At 36.6% G+C, this 17,005-nt stretch overlaps 3 protein-coding genes and 1 pseudogene across 4 annotated transcripts; 1 reads left to right on the top strand and 3 right to left on the bottom strand.

The window, feature by feature from the left end:
- Positions 1-827: 827 nt before the first annotated feature.
- Positions 828-1,817, bottom strand: LOC106431362. Its single transcript, XM_013872161.1, has one exon. It carries the CDS (start codon positions 1,815-1,817, stop codon positions 828-830), a length of 990 nt encoding a protein of 329 aa, XP_013727615.1.
- A 21-nt stretch (positions 1,818-1,838) lies between these two features.
- On the top strand, positions 1,839-4,366 carry LOC106431363 (annotated as a pseudogene).
- Positions 4,367-4,393: 27 nt separating this feature from the next.
- On the bottom strand, positions 4,394-5,618 carry LOC106431378 (protein SHI RELATED SEQUENCE 6). Its single transcript, XM_013872176.3, has 2 exons — positions 5,018-5,618; positions 4,394-4,914 (listed from the first exon to the last, which is right to left on the bottom strand). Exons 1-2 carry the CDS (start codon positions 5,364-5,366, stop codon positions 4,709-4,711), a joined length of 555 nt encoding a protein of 184 aa, XP_013727630.2. The 5' UTR covers positions 5,367-5,618; the 3' UTR covers positions 4,394-4,708.
- A 165-nt stretch (positions 5,619-5,783) lies between these two features.
- Positions 5,784-13,442, bottom strand: LOC106431377 (beta-galactosidase-like). Of its 2 annotated transcripts, none has more exons than XM_013872174.3 (17): positions 13,144-13,442; positions 12,592-12,831; positions 12,355-12,501; positions 12,155-12,233; positions 11,734-11,917; positions 11,563-11,628; positions 11,120-11,359; positions 10,486-10,692; positions 10,059-10,362; positions 9,596-9,755; positions 9,353-9,461; positions 8,993-9,128; positions 7,691-7,746; positions 7,310-7,624; positions 7,093-7,215; positions 6,207-6,878; positions 5,784-6,100 (listed from the first exon to the last, which is right to left on the bottom strand). In XM_013872174.3, the coding sequence occupies exons 1-17, from the start codon at positions 13,271-13,273 to the stop codon at positions 5,930-5,932; spliced, it is 3,339 nt and encodes a 1,112-aa protein (XP_013727628.1). In that variant the 5' UTR covers positions 13,274-13,442; the 3' UTR covers positions 5,784-5,929. The 2 variants fall into 2 exon arrangements, with proteins under 2 accessions (XP_013727628.1, XP_013727629.1); XM_013872175.3 differs by having other exon boundaries at positions 7,310-7,609.
- Positions 13,443-17,005: the final 3,563 nt, after the last annotated feature.

Below are 17,005 nucleotides of genomic sequence, written 5' to 3'. Positions count from 1 at the left end.
TCTCGAGCTTCTCGGTTCATTCGCTTGATTTCGGTCCTTCCGGCAGTTTTCTGATCCGCGATTAACCCCGAATATTTTTCTGCTCCCGTTCAGATGAGTTTAATATTTTTAATAAACTCTAATCTGAACTCTGACCTTAGCCGTAAATATTTCCTGATCCTTCGGCCTCATCGAAAACTTCCATAATACCGAAATTAGGGTTTTCGTCTAATTTTGGGTTTTCCCGTCGTGCTTCGTTCTTGTCGTGCTTGCTTCCCGTCATGCTTAATTCCCGTCCTGCTTCCGACTTATGATGTCTCCAGAATAATATTTTACTGATATGAAGATTTTCCGAGAAAACCTCGTGGTGAAGAAACGTCGGTCTTCAAAAACGTCGAGCTTCTAAAACGTCGTGCTTCCAAAAATGTTATGCTTCATAAACGTCCGTCTCATCAATCTAGGACATCTTCTAACTATGGTCGAGCAACTTATTCGACTCATAGTTTACTCACGATCACTTCTTCGCCCACCTCGTACTTCAAAACTTCTCGATCGATCCTTATCACCCGCAACTCGACCACCACAATGATACTCGACCATTCTCTTTTTTTTTAACGGGTTTTAACAGTACCACTAGAAGATTGAGTAGCCATGAAACCTTTATCTGTAATGGAAATATTTACCAAAGGCTGAGAAGGAGTGGAGTCCACACTGCGTATATGAGACTGCAGTTGCTGAATGAGATGTTGGAATTGATATGGATGGAAAGAACTCAGGTCTAAAGCCATTGGAGAAGCAGTCGATGAAGCAACAGTAACATTAGAAACATTGTTGGACTTCGAGAATGACTAAACAGGCTTGTTTTGATCAGACCGCTGAGATGATCCAGATTGAGAATTCTTCTGAGAGTTATTGTTGTTGTAGTACCGATGTCCAGGTGGATAGCCATGCAACTTGAACCACTTTTGGACAGTATGCCCAGCCACTCCACAATGAGTACAAATAGGACGCGGTTTAGAACGATAGTTGTTGTTGTTCATAGCAGCATAAGCCGCATTCTCAAAAGGTCCAATATAAGCAGGAAGCTCATAATCTGTAGCAGAATTTTGAAAGACAACATTATCAACTCTGGTAACAGGTTTAATGTTCTTCTGACTTTTATCTTGAGTCACCATGTTAAACACTTCTTCAATAGAGGGAATATGCTTCAGCATGAGAATATGTCGACGAGTAGCTTCATATGCCTCATTCAAACCCATCAAAAACTTGGTGACACGACTTCTCTGCTGCAATTTCTCCCAAGATAGAGTTGCACTACACTCACATTTACCGCAAGTACATACAGGAAGATCTACATAATTTTGATATTCTTCCCAAAGTATAACAAGCTCAGTGTAGTAAGTGTTTCTATCCATAGAACCATGCTGAATCGTGCTTAAACGTTGCTCTATTTCATACACCCTTGGCGCATCATCCTGCTTGAATCGAAACATGAGATTCTTCCAAATACTCTCAGCGCTAGACATAAAGAGCAAGCTTTGGCCTATCTTCTTTGAAACAGAGTTCATCAACCAGGTAGATACCATGTCATTACACCTAGACCAAGCACCAGAATCTCTATGATTAGCAGGGAGTTTCAAAATTGTACCGTCAATGAATCCCAATTTCTTCCTGACATTGAGAGCCATACGCACCGAGCGACGCCAAGCATGAAAGTCAGCACCAGAAACAAGACGATCAGTCACAAGAACTAATCCAATATGATCGGAGTTGTCAAGATAATACGGATTATCGTATTGATCAACAATCGCGCGAGAATCAGGTTGAGAGTTTGCCATCGTCAAGAATCAAAACGAGTCATGGAAAAGAAACGAGTCAAGATACCGAGTCAGACTTCAACAAACGCAAATCAAGAATCACCAGAGGTCGTTGAAGCGGAATCAGAACGAAGAGAGGAAGATCCAGATCGATTCGACGCGAATTGGAGCTCGAACAAGTGGAATCGAAACTCAGAGAAACTTGAAACGAAGAACAACGACGAAGTAGACGATCGCAACCAAATCCAGAACGCGAAGCAAGAAAGAGATGATGAAATCGATGATCAAACAAGAAATCAAAGCACTCATGATGAGATTCGATGCTCGAAATCAAGGAAAAATGGCAGAAAGTTTGTTACGCTCTGATACCACCTTATCAAGATAGAGAGAATATGAGAACATGAGAAACTTAAACTGTATCAATTAGATTAACGAATCATGTACATGGAGTGTATTTATGTACAAGTATACGTGTCTCAGTATCTATACAAGTATATGAGACTTATTATACGTAATATCCTCGTCCTTCTAATGAAATGATGTGTCCGGGGATTCTTCAATGGAATCATCGGACAAGCCGAGTCTAGTTGCGCAGGAAATGGATTTTACGGTCGAGGAGTTTTTCTTGAGGCCTTAGACTCATATTCTCGGTTCGGTAGGATTGGATCGGTCGATGATTCTAGGCGTGAGATTACTTCCTTCCTTGCTCATGTCACGCATGAAACTGGGCGTAAGCATAACTCAATGCTTCATGTTATATGTATTTTATTATAATATACATACATGCAGCCATGCAGCCAAAATCCAAAAACTGAAAAGGGGAACCAAACCTAAAAATTGAAACTGAAGTCACTGTTATTTAAAATAATTTCTTTAATTTTTGGATTTAAATCCAAACCAAATCCAGATTATATGTTTTGTTTCTGTTTCGGATTTCATAAAAAGATGGGTTACCTACCTATCCAAACCCAACTAGATCTGGATCGATCAGAATAAAAAATATCAATCCTTAAATGGGACCAAAACAACCTAACCTCAATAACCCAAAATCCGAATAACTCGTACCGTAAACCCGAATGCCCGACATACACGAATGTTCTCTAGAGTAATCAAAACATCATATTAGTTTCTATTATTTCGGACTAGTTTTGAACCTTCTTTGCGTTTCTTGGCATATCATTCATCAATTCTGTTTTAGTGACCAATCCAAGTTGATCTACCAGCTAAAAAAACTCTTCTATTGCCAATTTAAACATATATTTTCAAATCGACCTACCGGCTAAAACTAGGTGTGGGCACTTCAGTTATTTTCTCGGTTCGGTTCCGGTTCGATTCAGTTTGGTTAGTTCGGTTCTAGTATTTTTCCAACTGAAATAAACTATAGTTAGTTTGGTTTGGTTCAGTTCGGTTTGAGTTCGGTTTGGTTTGTATTCGGTTCGGTTTGTATTCGGTTCAGTTTGTTTTTGGATCAGTTTAATTAGGTTATTCTTAGTTTAATTTTTTTAAGAGAAATTATGTTTTAAAACATAAATTATGTGAACTAAATTCAATATAAAACTGAAACATAATTTTTAAAAAAGTCACAAAAAATATATAAGAATTAAAACAAATGAAAGTTAACTAAAATAAAAAAATCAACATCATTAGTAATGTCTCTTATATCATTATTAAAAAGTCTGTAATGAATCATCTTTCATGTGACGTTGTCGAGAAGAACTTTTGTTTTTAATAAAATTTGCTTTAGGTTTTAGATTTAGATTTAACATCTACGTTTACATATACAAAAATATAAACATACAAACTTTTCTATTTTTTTTTAAATCAAATACTTTGATGATTACATATTAGGTCAGAAGAATATATGTTAATGAATGAAAAATGGAAAATATGTGGTATATTATTAGAATTTTAGTATATTGGTATTACTAATATTTTTAATTTAAATAATTACAAAACACATCGGTTTCTCGGTTCGGTTCGTTTTAAACCGAACCATTCGGATTGGGGAAATCTTCAACCAAATGGTTTGAAATAGACTTTGGTTCGGTTCGAATCGGTTCCGGTTCGGTTGGTTCGGTTTTACTCGATTCGGTTCGGTTTTACTCGGTTCGGTTCGGGTTTTTTGCCCACCCCTAGCTAAAACTCTTGTATAACCAGCTTAAACATATACTTTATGGACTGTTTCAGATTTCTGTGTATACACAGAAGAAATAGATGGACCTTCAAAGGACTACTGCGACGAGAACGGAACACAATACTCATGCAATCCAACCATAGGCTATTTCGGCCGTGGACCGATCCAGCTCTCATGGAATTTCAACTACGGACCAGCAGGAACTGCTATCGGTTTCGACGGCCTCAACGCACCAGAAACAGTAGCCAACGATCCAGTCATCTTCTTCAAAACCGTACTGGACCAACAGAGAACCCGTTCTTCCTCAAGGCTTTGGTGCAACAATTTGGAGTGCGACGGAGCCAACAGAGCAACCATCAAAGGCAGGGTTCGTTGCTATACAGAGTATTGTCGTCGGTTAGGTGTTGTTGACCCCGGTAACAACCTCACATGCTAACACAATACATCATCTAGTACTACTATAGAGACAATGTGTACCGTCTCCATTAATGTAACGTTCAAACGGAGCAAACCTTCTAGTACATTAGGATCCTATCAACATGTTTCATTACAACTTTTTAGAAAGACATGGAAACGCCTTGTTGTACTAACTGACGACAATAATCTGTGTAGTAACGAACCCTAGCTTCAACGGTAGCTCTGTTGGCTCCACCATCACACAACCTCACATGCTAACACAATACACCATCTAGTAAAGATAAAGAGTCACAATGTGTAACGTCCCCACATTAATCTAACGTTTGAAACAGAGCAAACTCTCTAGTACATATTTTAGATCCTACTTTTTAGAAAGACATGGAAAGGCTTTGTTGTGATCAACACCATGGTAATGAAGAAAGCCTCTGAAGACATGACCATGTATGGTTACAGTCGCTTGATAACCGATCTCTGATTGTTCTTCGTTGCTTATCGCTGTTACCCTCGTCCGTTTGAAAACGGCCGGAGCTTCGATCTTTCCCGGTAACCCTTCTTTGAAGCTTCTCTCTACAAACAATGTTTTCATCAACAGATAAAAAAAGGTTTTTTTTTTTTTCTTTAAATTTTCATTTCTTTTTTTAATTTAAATTTTCATTTTTTTTTTCATTACCTTGACGGCGAGAAGTGGTTGTCGGAACGATCAGGACGCTGGGTTTGTCGGAAGAATCGATTTTGAGCTTTTTATTTCTGTTCCTGTCGGAAGAGGAAGAAGGAGAGCGATGATGATGAGAAGGGATCCACGTGCTCTTCACGTGAGTAGCACATTTGTATCCTCTGCTTTTGCAGCAAGTTCTACACCTTTCGAACAAACACTCTTTCTTCGCTCTGTTTCCACAGTCTCTGCACACTTTCTCTTCAACATTACTGTTCCTTGCCTTGTTGTTGTTGTTATCTTCCACCGAGGGGTGAGTAATCTGAGACGGTGGTGGTAAGAGGATGATGTTTCTTAGGCCTAGCATATAGTCTGGAGTGCTGATTCCAACGGCGGCAGAGGAGGAGGAGTGGTCAGGGATGGTGGAGGGTGATGGTTGATGCGGTGGCCATGAGAGGAGAGAGGGTGGATTTGCCACTGTGGAAATAATTATAAGCGCGTGGAGGCGCTATAGATGTAGGTAGAAGCTTTTAGCTATGGAGTATAGTGAGAGGGAACCAACAAGATGAGTGAAAAAGAAAGGAAAAGATCTTTTCTTTGGTTTTTGACAAGAGTTTTGTGGGTCACATGTGGTTAAAGAGTCTCTGCAAGAAAATGAAATTATTATATTATTTTTCAAAGTGGGTGAGGGGACCCTTTTATTGGGAAAGCACCCATCTTAAAGTGACTTTTCCCCCACATTAATATCCCACTTTGTGTGTCCTATGTGCTTAGGCTTCAGATAGAACACCAAGTTGGATCTAATGACTTAAGTATCTCTGTTTGGTATGTAACATTAACGTTGGAAAACTTATTGTCGAGAACAAACATCACAGAGAAGTTATGATTCACTCACACTCTCAAGTCTAGTTGTATAAGCAAGAAGAGATTCTAGCAGGGAAGCTGATCCTTGTACATGTCCAAGACCGAAGCCGCTGCAGTAATGGGACACAGCCTGATAGAGAATGAGTATGGTTCTGGTGGAATCAGATACTTATCATGAACACAAGGGGTCCAGCTATCATCTCCCCCAATCCCCATGTGTTTATGGTCCAGATGCACCTGCACAATAAGACACCAAACAAAAAACAAACAATCAAGGCTAGTTGGTACTCAAGTACTCCATAAAGTAATCTCATTAAAAGTACTGATGATTTTAGACTACTACCTCGATGCTTTGTCCTTTGACAAGATCCTCTTCATGCGTTGCACGATCAAGCTCGCCTGTTGTGTAATAACTAGCATTCATCTGCAATGGAGAAGAGCTACCATATGTTGAAGCATATATTCCTACACCCTCCTTGTTTGTGAATGTCACCCACCTAACATCTGTTCTACCCCCACATTCTCCTGGAACAATATAAGGGACATGCATATCCGCAACGCTCTGTTCATATATCCCCACATGGGCTGCTGATTTTCGGTCTGGGTAACACTCAAACGGACCTCTTCCATACCATTCCACACGGTCCAGTGTTTTCTCTATGTGAAACTCTATACCAACCCGTGGTAGCGGTGGAAGATCAGAGTTTGGTACTACATACCAATTGGTGATGATATCTCCAGAACCATAGATCAGATATGTCACATTGACTTTGAACAATGCATCTGATTTGGATGACTCAGAAGCTGAAGAACCAAGGTAGATGAACTCTATCTCCACGGATTTATCAGTAGTGCTCTTTACTGAACAGCTTTCAACAATGAACTCAACATTGTCTAATTGTGCTGCTTTCCACCTTGAAAAGTAACTAGAGTCACCTCCACCTTTATCATTGTCTGTTGGTGCTCGCCAGAAGCATGGCAGTATAGCTTCATTCATAAGTAGAACTCCTTGCACCTGTCATTTTAAAATATCTTCAAAACCAAAACATCTATAAAAACGCCAACCAAGAAAAAATCTCCAACACTGAATAGATTAATTATTTAGCTAGTTAGGTTTCTTTTTATCTTGTAGTTCACTCTGTGCTACGAAGGTTCTTATTAAACCCCACATACCTTACATAAATCAGCAAATTGGTTATATCAAACTATAAAATAGAAAACATTTTTACCTTCCAGCCTTCAATGGCTCCTTTTTGGACATTTATCATTAGCTCCCATGAATCTTGCTGACTGATCTTAATGAAATCTCCAACAGTTTCACAAGTGATGATAGGGTCTGTGTTTTTTATCGCCTACAAGATGAGGTAACTCACAATTGTCACAACTTCATATCTTCCAACAGAATGAAGGTAGATTTTTCCAAAAGAAAGATGACAGGGGAATTACCTGTGGTATTATCTCTCTCTTTGACGGTAAAGGAATCTGCGTTGAAGACAAGATATGACCAGCTTCAAGTGAACGGGTAGGATTTGATAGCTTGGCAGTTATTGTCAGAAACAATTCTCCAGCCTTTGAGTCATTCCAGACAGAAAACCATGGACCTGACTTCCAATCCATATCAAAGCTATTCTGTGGCTTTATCACAGGAATAGAAAGAGTCCCAGATCCAAGTTCAAGTCCATCTCCATGAATTTTCCAGCTAAACTCCAACTCTTCTGTTGTATTGAAAAAGTAAGCGTTTGCTACCTGCAAAGATAAAGTCTGAGCTGCATATTTAGAATAAACACCAAAGCTAAGCCAACTGAATTGAAGTATATTATGTTGTACCCTTATTGTGCCATCCGTCAATGAAACCTTGATTGGTTGATAACAATGCTTGACCTCTTAAGCAACACAAAGACATGACAGAAGAAAATTAATACCATATGAGAAATGTAACATGGTCAAGTATTAGGAAAACGGAAACAGATGTGATACGCTTTAGATTTATGTTCCTTTATTGAACAAATAATTTATATTCTTGATCTTGGAAAATATTTAGGATTTCCATTTCTTAACTATTTCCTCAGTGCTTTGCCTTAACGAGAGATCTCGTTTGTAAGAACCATCCACGCTTGAGAGGGCATTGGATGAATGTCAGTCCTCTCTTCAACCAGAGAAAGCTTCTAAGCGTTGTTTTAGGCTTTGCCAAGGGAGACCTAACTAACATCTTGGTATTATAATTCTTATTTGTTTCCATTTCAATAAATAAGAGCTTTTGGATTCCCTTGTGATTCTTAGCCTTAACAACTGGTCCACGGATGAATGCCTAAAGACATGACTACTACTCAAACAGAGAGATGGTTGGATGCTTTAGAGAAAGATCAACAGATTCTGGGTGAAAAGTTGAATGGTATTCAAGCTGGTTTGAAGGATGTTTTGGATCAAATTTTGAGGCTAACAGAAATGGTTGCTGCAATTCAAGTGAGCACGATGTCCGAAGTATCTCAAGAAACGTCTACAGATTTTTTTGTGATCCCTATAAGAAAAAAGCAACGTGTCATAAAGAAGGTTGACGAATTTAAGGATCAAGCAACAGAGGTTTCCGACATTGATACAGAGGGAGAAGTTGTCATATTCAAGCTCCAACCTCAAGTTTCTGTGGAACAACAGCACAAACTTGTTTGTGGAAACCAACAAGTTTTGACTGATATTCCACCTCATTTGGATTTCGATGAAGATGAGGATGATTTCATTGTTTTGGAAGGGCGTGCTTTGGAATGAACTTCTTGGTTAATTTGGTCACCTTTTCCCGAGTCCAGCCTTGAAGACAAGGCTGTTTTTCAAGCGGTGGTTTTAGTTTTATGTCCCTTACATTTTCTATATCTTATTAGTTTCTTTTACTAGAGTGTTGTTTTGGTTTTACGTTTTAGTATAAGCAAGGATGATATCAGTTATGAGACTCATCCAAGCTTAGAGACTCTGGATGGATATTGGCAAAGCTTTTAAAGCTTTGTTATAGACTCTGCCAGAGGAAATGTTTCTAACAAAATAGGATTTATCGTTCATTTGTTTCAATTTCATCAATTTCTAACCAAGGGAAAAGCCTTTGGTTTTCATTTGTGATTCCTAACTCTATCAAGAAGTTACCATGGAGTGCTGGATGAGGCGTTCGGTCAGGCCACATAAGCCCATTCAGACAGAAGTTCAAATCATTAGGCTGGTCACCAAAGTCACCTCCATAAGCCCAACGCTTAATGCCATCTGACCCCAGCTTCAATAGACCCTGAATGCCAAAATACTATTGGTCAAACACAAATTAACAAAGAAAAGTGTATTTTTCTAATACTTTTCCATGGCTTTGGCTGCCCATATACGCTACTGCAGTGGCCTAGTACCTATAGAATCTTACCAAATATTTCTTTATGTTACATGAAAACCATCTTTGAGATTATAAATAGAAGAGATAACAGGTTTTAAGTAATTTGTACTGAAGTTCAAGATATGAACCTGGTCAACCCAGTCCCATATGAAACCTCCTTGCAGGCCAAAGGTGTTGTCAATTGCCTCCCAGTACTCGTCTATATTCCCGTTGCTGTTACCCATAGCATGTGAATACCTGCATTTTTGTGGAGAAGAAAATCTCTTAAGTAGACATCATGAAATCTAAACAGTGATGAAATACACTGTCACCATATAATGATGCATTTCAAGGAAAATGAAGGAAAGTCTGAAGAAACTGATATGACATACTCGCATAATATCAACGGACGTGATTCATTTTTATCAAGTGCAATTTTGACAATGTCCCAAACCCGCATGTACATAGGACAGACTATATCAGTAGACTCTGTTCTGGAACCACCACCTTCATAGTGTACCAACCGTGAGGGGTCCTTTCCCCTAATCCAACCTGTTCCGCAATTTTAAACAACAATAGTTGTAAGATAAAATGGATGGAATTGGGAATTCACATCAGAAATGTAAACAATAAGAATTGAAGAATATCTGAAGATTTCAAAATGTTATTCACATAATTTCTATAAAACCAAAAAAATCAACTCACGGAAAAGAAGATAGTGAAGATATTAATACTTTTTTCTCTCCAACCCAAAGATAACGCACATAGAAAGAGAGAACACACACAAGCTCTCTTAGAAAGGAAGATATAGATAGTGTTCATTCTAATAGCACAATTTTGAGTTGAACTGCTTACCTGCCATGGCAGAATGATTAGGCCCATAGCCTGCTTCATTTCCAAGTGACCAAGAAATTATGCACGCATGGTTTTTGTCTCTCTCGACCATCCCAACTACTCGATCCAACATAGCAGCTGCCCAGCTTGGCTCTTTTGCAGGGTGCTTTAGATGCCCAGAAAGATCAAAACCATGTGTCTCTATATTGGCTTCATCGATCATGTACATGCCGAACAAATCACATAATTCATACCAGCGGGGATGTTGAGGATAATGACTGTTTCGCACAGCATTGATGTTATATTCTTTCATCATGATTAAATCCTGGGAACAGTATCAGGTATAAATCAAATGAGTGACATGGTATACAAGTTAAACATGGTAGCATTTTAATAAATCATGGAAGGGAAAAAGCAAAGCTAGATACGAGAAGTAAAACCATGTTACCTTGACCATGCAGGACTCTATATTCGTCTTCCCAACACGTGGGTGGTGCTCATGCCTGTTTACACCTTTAATCATGACTGGATGTCCATTAACAAGAAGCTGTTTGAAGGCCTTTGATACTTGGCGAACGCCAACAATGCTTGACTCGGAATCAAGGAGTTTCCCAGCTTTATCTTTCAGTGTTACAACGAGGATGTAAACATTTGGCTGTGCACAAAAAATAAATCAAACAAGAACATATGAGTTAGTAAATACGGTTTCAGTACATAAACTATGTAACTTACATTAGGACACAATACTTCACTTCCACATGTCAATTAAAAATTTCCCATCACATTTATGTAAACATCACTTCAAGTTGCACGATATCAAGATAAAAGTACTAGAAAAAGATATGGTATAACAACCTTAACAATTTTAAGCAAAGAACCTGACACTGGAATAGGAAAAATATCCAGGCCACAGCAGATATACAGTACTAACCTGATACATTTCATTAAGGTTTCTCATTTTACTGTCTCTAACTAATACCGTAACTTTTAATAGTACTCTACTGCATGTCTGAGACGCAAAGCTAAAAAAAACTAGGAGGCTGAAACAGAAAGTCAATAGCAGTAGCCAACGAGCTGCTTACTTGTTCTGCTGACCAGAGATTTGGAGAATCCAGTTTTCCCTCAAGCAAATAACCATGAAATCCAAGAACTGGGCTTGGAGAAAGATTAAGCTTCAAATTAGCCACCTTGGGAGAAAGTTCATCACTAAATCCTCCAGATTTGTACCAGCTTGTAGTATCAAATACGGCAGCCTCTATGATGAAATTAGAAAGAAGAAGATCCTTTGAGGACTCCAGCATATTGTCTATCTTAACTTCAACCTGAAAATTCATAAACAATGGAATTTAAGCATAACAAAGTGCATAGTTTTTTACTTGATTAATACCAAAATGGAAGCCTACCAAAATACACAGCAAGCAAAGAGATAAGTGAAAAATGAAAAAAAAAAAACATTTCTAGCCAGATTTGCATGCAGCACATGAAGTGGATTGCATCACAAGAAGCAACTTTTTGGATAGGCTACCTGGATGTCAGCGTATGAAAAGTCATCTGCCAGTTTGGACTTAAAAAAGTAGTCAGCAATGAAGACCTGCATAAATAGAAGTTAACCAATTATGCATCAATGCTCGTATATGGTGGAGACAATGAATCAGTTTGATATGCAGTTTGGTTAACGAGACAAGAGTAAAAAAACCTTTGGCTTTGCTAGCAAAAGCACATCTCGATGAAGACCAGACAACCACCAATGATCTTGGTCTTCAAGGTATGAACCATCACTCCATCTAAAGACTTGGACAGCAAGAACATTCTGTTTCCCGGAGTCCCATGGATAGCAGTAGTCGGATATTTCAAATTCAGCTGGTAATCTGCTGTCTTGACTGGTTTAAGAGAAAAAAAATAAAACATTTTGTTAGTGTGTTATGAACTTTGCTGCCAAAAAGAGCACACAACTGAATTAGATAATTTTCTATGTTATATGCTACAATTTTGTGATTCGGTAACCACAACAAAGGTACTACAGAGCATAGAACACTAGATTCTCAGTGAATTCAGTCTCATACTAAGCAATTTAGACTCAGTCTGCGCTTAAAAAACAGACTGGGGACATGTCACACCTGTAGCCAACAGGGTTGCCATTTACCCAAGCAAAAAATGCGGAGTCCACAGCTTCAAAGTGAAGAAGTATTCTTCTGTCTGCCAGAAAGACAAAACTTTTTTACTCAGACAAACAAATGAAAAATGAGAAAGGAAAGATCATAAAAAAAATATATAAACATAAAATTTTATTTTCCTATGGTTAGATATATTCACATACCCTTCCACTCTTTGGGAATCTGGAAGTAGGTCCTGTAGCAACCAGTGGGGTTATCTTCAGGAACACGAGGAGGATCATTCGGGAAAGGGTACACAATATTCGTATAGATAGGCCGATCAAAGCCATGACACTGCCAATTGGAAGGAACTGTAAAACCAAGGAAGCAGTTCAAAACACGCTAGAGACAAGAAGATAATTAACAACAGAAGAACCAACTCTCAGGTTTTGTGTACTGACCTGGTAAAGCTTTCCAATCTGAATCAGGAAACGCAGCATCATAGAACTTCTCTGGAACATTTGCAGGACTAGGAGCCAAGAAAAACTTCCAGTAACCAGATAAAGACTTGACAAAGGGTAACCCGTCGACCCAAAAAGCAGCACTGTCAAGAGAAGCTTGAACAGCATCGTCGTTCCAAACAGCAGATTTTGATACAGTGAGATCCACGTTGTTTCTCTGGTACCAGTACCTCAAAGATCCTATTTACACATCATATAAAAATTGCCATTATACTCTCCACTGAGTTAGTACTTAACTTTCCTTCAAAACCACAACTCAAAAAGATCCTATACACAAACATAACTCTAAACGAACATGTGTTAGAGATTAATTGAAGCAATACAGTAACTAAGGGTCCTAACTTTAACTACACAGTAACTAAAGGTCCTAACTTTAGCTATCATCAGGCACATTCAAACGAGTAGGAAGATAAAAATCGATTCTTTGAGCAATTGAGATTCTTTTTTGGAAGGAAAGGATGAGACTTTCAGGGCTTAGGGTGATTAGTTTACCTTCGACGGAATCATGGCAACGCAAGGTGACATGAGGGTCTCTCTTACGCCACTTGAAAAGGGTCTGATCCTCCCAAGCTCTGTACCCATTCTCCGAGGGGAGAATCATTTTTGTCGTGAGAGAACCCATGAAGACGACGACGCTTTACCTACTCGATGTGGAAGCAGAGGAGAAGGAATGATTTTTCGTGGTGAGATCGATCGCCAAGGAAGGAAGGATCAAAGTTGATCCATTTGTTGACGATGATGGTGGAATATCCTTATGTCACAAAACGACAAATGTTAAACACTTGATGTCGTGTACGCATATATAATGATTTAACGTTAGCCATCACTGAGAGGAAATAAAAAGTACTATGTTTCTTTGTTATTGTTTACTCTATTTTTTAATATTTTATTTTTTTTTATTTTTATATTAAAAATGCATATAGCAAATTTTGTTGATATAATAAATTATATTTTTTTTTCTCTATAATTTGATATCCACTTTGATATTTTTTTTAATATATTTTAAAATCTATACTTGTACACGTATTCAATGATTTTGTTATGGATAAGTGATATGTGGATGTTTGAAAACATAGATAACTACACGTAGAATATAAACATGGAACGACACATGTGAATGAGTGTGGGAAGATAAGCATGGACGGGTAAACATTGACGGGTAAACATAGACGGCAATTTGTGGACGAGTAAAATTATGATTAAAATTTAAAATTCAGCATACTACATATCTCATGGTGGAGGACTGTGACGAGCTCGAACCACCGCAGCTTCATTGAGCTCATCCATGACGATGTTGAGCTCGGAATCCATGGTGTGGCTCACCGGGAAGAGGAGCTGACTCGTTTTGACCGGGGTTTTGGAGGAGGAGATGACTCGTTTTAACTTTTTGGTTTGTTTAGCTTTGTTTTCATCACTCAAGCTTTTTTTTTCGACATGTACGTTGTAGTTATTAATTTGTTCATCCTTGAAATTGTGGATACATTGGCATCCATATCACAGTCTTTCAATATGTTACATTTGTAATACCCTATCTATTCTAAAATGTAAGATGTTTAGAATAATTTTTATGTTTCAATATATAAGATGTTCTCATCTTTCTAGGTAACTTTAAATTTATCGAAAACTGTGTAGCCAATCAAATTTAATAGTTTTATTTCGTAATTGGTTGAGTAGTTTTTACTTTATAATTTTAATGATATTTTCTAGGTAAAAAGTAATTTTCTTAATAAGTGTGTACAACTCAAAACATCTTACATTTCAGAACAGAAGGAGTATCTATGTTTAGTGTTTGAGTTACTACTCTATCCACCACATCAAGCTTCAATTCCTTATCCACAAATTTAAGAGATCTCTTTTGTTCTTTATTCATGGTTATGTTAGCGTCTATATGCACAACATAATCAAAATCTTCTCGTCCCCGTCCACAGACAAACATTGTTGTTGGATTTGTGTCCTTAAGTTCAACTACCGTGGAGCTTACTCTGATGAAGCTTCTGGAATTTTTACATTCATCTCCGTCCACGTATCCACCCGTCCACGCATCATCCGTCCACGCATTAAATGTCTATTAAGAGTAAAGTTGTCCACAGTTTGTTGCTGGCCCACAACAAAGTGTCTCGCATGTAAGAAGTGGCTATGAGCGTAAAGAAAAGTCAAAAAATGGCCTAAAGAGTAATCAACTCATTTATTATGGTTGTACTTGTCACTCGTTACATAGGCTCAACAAAATATAAGTAAATTTTAATTCAATTAGTTACTTTTTTCAATTTAAACAGAAAAATCTGAATATCTGTAATTATATGACATAAAACAAATACTAATATGCGATAATCATAAAAAAATGAACCAAATCACAAATACTAATATTTTTAAGAACTGATATCCGATCCAATCCGTTATAACCATATACTAGATTTTGACCCGCACGTCCGTACGAATATTTTCTTTAACTTTTACATTGTCCAGATTTTATTTTATAAGATTGAATATAATATTAAAAACTTTCTAATATTAAATAATTGTTTAATATATACTTTTTTAACACATAATTTGATAAGAGAGATCGATAATAATTTTATTGTGTTTTCAACAGTAATAATATTAGCCAATTTTATATATATTTGTCTTGTTATATTTTCTTTCCAATTGAATCAATAATGTAAATATACGTAAAATCATATTTATAATCAATTTTTTATTTTACATAATAATTTTCCAGTTGGTGATGTTAATTAATTATTTAAATGTGTTTTAAACATTTTTATTTCTTAGGAATAAATAGTTAGATATTGGATTCTATTTTTAAGTTATTTAAAACATTTTTAATTTGTAACATTTTAATTCTTAGAAATAAATAGTTAGGTATCGGATTCTACTTTTTAGACAAAATATTTCATATTAATTTAAAACATTTTTAATTCATAAAATATTTTACGATAAAATATTCAACATTAATTTAAAATATTTTAGAGTATATCATATTTGGTTACTTAAGATTTTATATTATGATTTTGTAATAGAACATTTAATTTTCTACTATGAAGTAGTTTTATAAAAGGAATATTCGTGTTTCAAATATTCTATTAACTATTTTAATTGGAAATTTGACATTATTTTATATATGTGATAGTATATATATGAAAAGAATCTTGTTGTTCATTTTAATTTTAAGTTTTTTAATACTTAATTGTTTATCTACTATATGGTTAGCCAAGAATATAGATTGTATACAAAAAAATGATTTTTTAGTTTGTTTGATAACAATAAATTAGGTATGTCGTAATTTGGAATGATCATATAATATTTATATTTATGAATTCGCGGGCAACCACCTAGCACTAAATTACAATAAGATTCTAAAATAGTAAATTAGATAACCCTTTTCTTTGTGTGTTTGTTGGTAATTCAACAGGGAGATGAAATTAAAAAAAAAATTGACGCAAAAGGGAGCCTGCATGCACTAGAAATGGTTGTAAGTGCTAGAAATGAATGGAGACAGATGAATTTGGAGGGTAAACGTTCTTATTTAGAAATGGCTGAGAAAATTACGACTCAGTACTACAAGAGTTACGCGTACCATATACGGTATAAAATTGACTTTTTAATTTATTTTGTTTGATTATCGTCATTTGAATTTTAATATTTTATCTTTTTTTATACATGTACAGTTGGTCTCTACTTATGTGATTAGTCAAATGAAGGAAGACAGCTATTTTCACCTCTACAATAAAGGAGAAGGAAAGGAGAATGCTGCAAAGAAGGAGGAGCAGAAAAAGGAGAAGAAACGAAAATTGAAGAGAAGAGGCTTGGTGAAAAAAAAAATATAATGATATATGATCATAAAAATTTTGCAAGATGGTCATGATTGTTTAAGAAAGTTAGATAGTTGATTGATCTATGGAAAATATGGTGATTGATCTTAGAACTTAGAGATGCCATCTTATCCTTACTGATAAATCCCATGATCTCTTGATAATTATTTATTGATGAACTGAAGTTAGTTAAAGAAAGTTCTTCAAGTCAGAACTTGCCAATTTGGACTCGGTTCAAGCTTTTCAGATGCTTGTGTCAGTCCGGTTTAGTTGTCATTCATAAACCTCCGGTTTCGATGATCAGATGAAGTTGTTGATTGTTTTAGTTTCTTTAATCCTATTTATGATACTCTTGAAATATCTTGGAATGTACACAAAGAAAGGATAACCAAACAGTTCAATCATGAAAACCGAACCCAAAATACTATTATCACGTTGCATGATATTCCAAGTTATATGGGACTCATCTTCACATTCCCAAGAGAATAGACAAAATTGAATATTGAAAACATATTTTATCTCTTAAGCTTTTGGAACCTTAT

The sequence above is a fragment of the Brassica napus genome, chromosome C4 (assembly GCF_020379485.1).
Source record: "Brassica napus cultivar Da-Ae chromosome C4, Da-Ae, whole genome shotgun sequence".
NCBI classification, from domain to species: domain Eukaryota; kingdom Viridiplantae; phylum Streptophyta; class Magnoliopsida; order Brassicales; family Brassicaceae; genus Brassica; species Brassica napus.
The sequence above is the reverse complement of the archived record's forward strand: the minus strand, read 5'-3'. Positions and strand labels throughout refer to the sequence as shown.

What these genes read in the sequence shown, in the direction of transcription:
- LOC106431362 (XM_013872161.1), bottom strand. Translation starts at nt 1,817, where the DNA reads ATGGCAAACTCTCAACCTGATTCTCGCGCGATTGTTGATCAATACGAT.
- LOC106431378 (XM_013872176.3), bottom strand. Translation starts at nt 5,366, where the DNA reads ATGCTAGGCCTAAGAAACATCATCCTCTTACCACCACCGTCTCAGATT. An exon ending in AACCACTTCTCGCCGTCAAG is followed by an intron (nt 4,915 to 5,017) that starts GTAATGAAAAAA and finishes CATTGTTTGTAG; the next exon opens with AGAGAAGCTTCAAAGAAGGG.
- LOC106431377 (XM_013872174.3), bottom strand. Translation starts at nt 13,273, where the DNA reads ATGGGTTCTCTCACGACAAAAATGATTCTCCCCTCGGAGAATGGGTAC. An exon ending in AGATTGGAAAGCTTTACCAG is followed by an intron (nt 12,502 to 12,591) that starts GTCAGTACACAA and finishes TTGGTTTTACAG; the next exon opens with TTCCTTCCAATTGGCAGTGT. An exon ending in AGAGAGAGATAATACCACAG is followed by an intron (nt 7,216 to 7,309) that starts GTAATTCCCCTG and finishes CTCATCTTGTAG; the next exon opens with GCGATAAAAAACACAGACCC.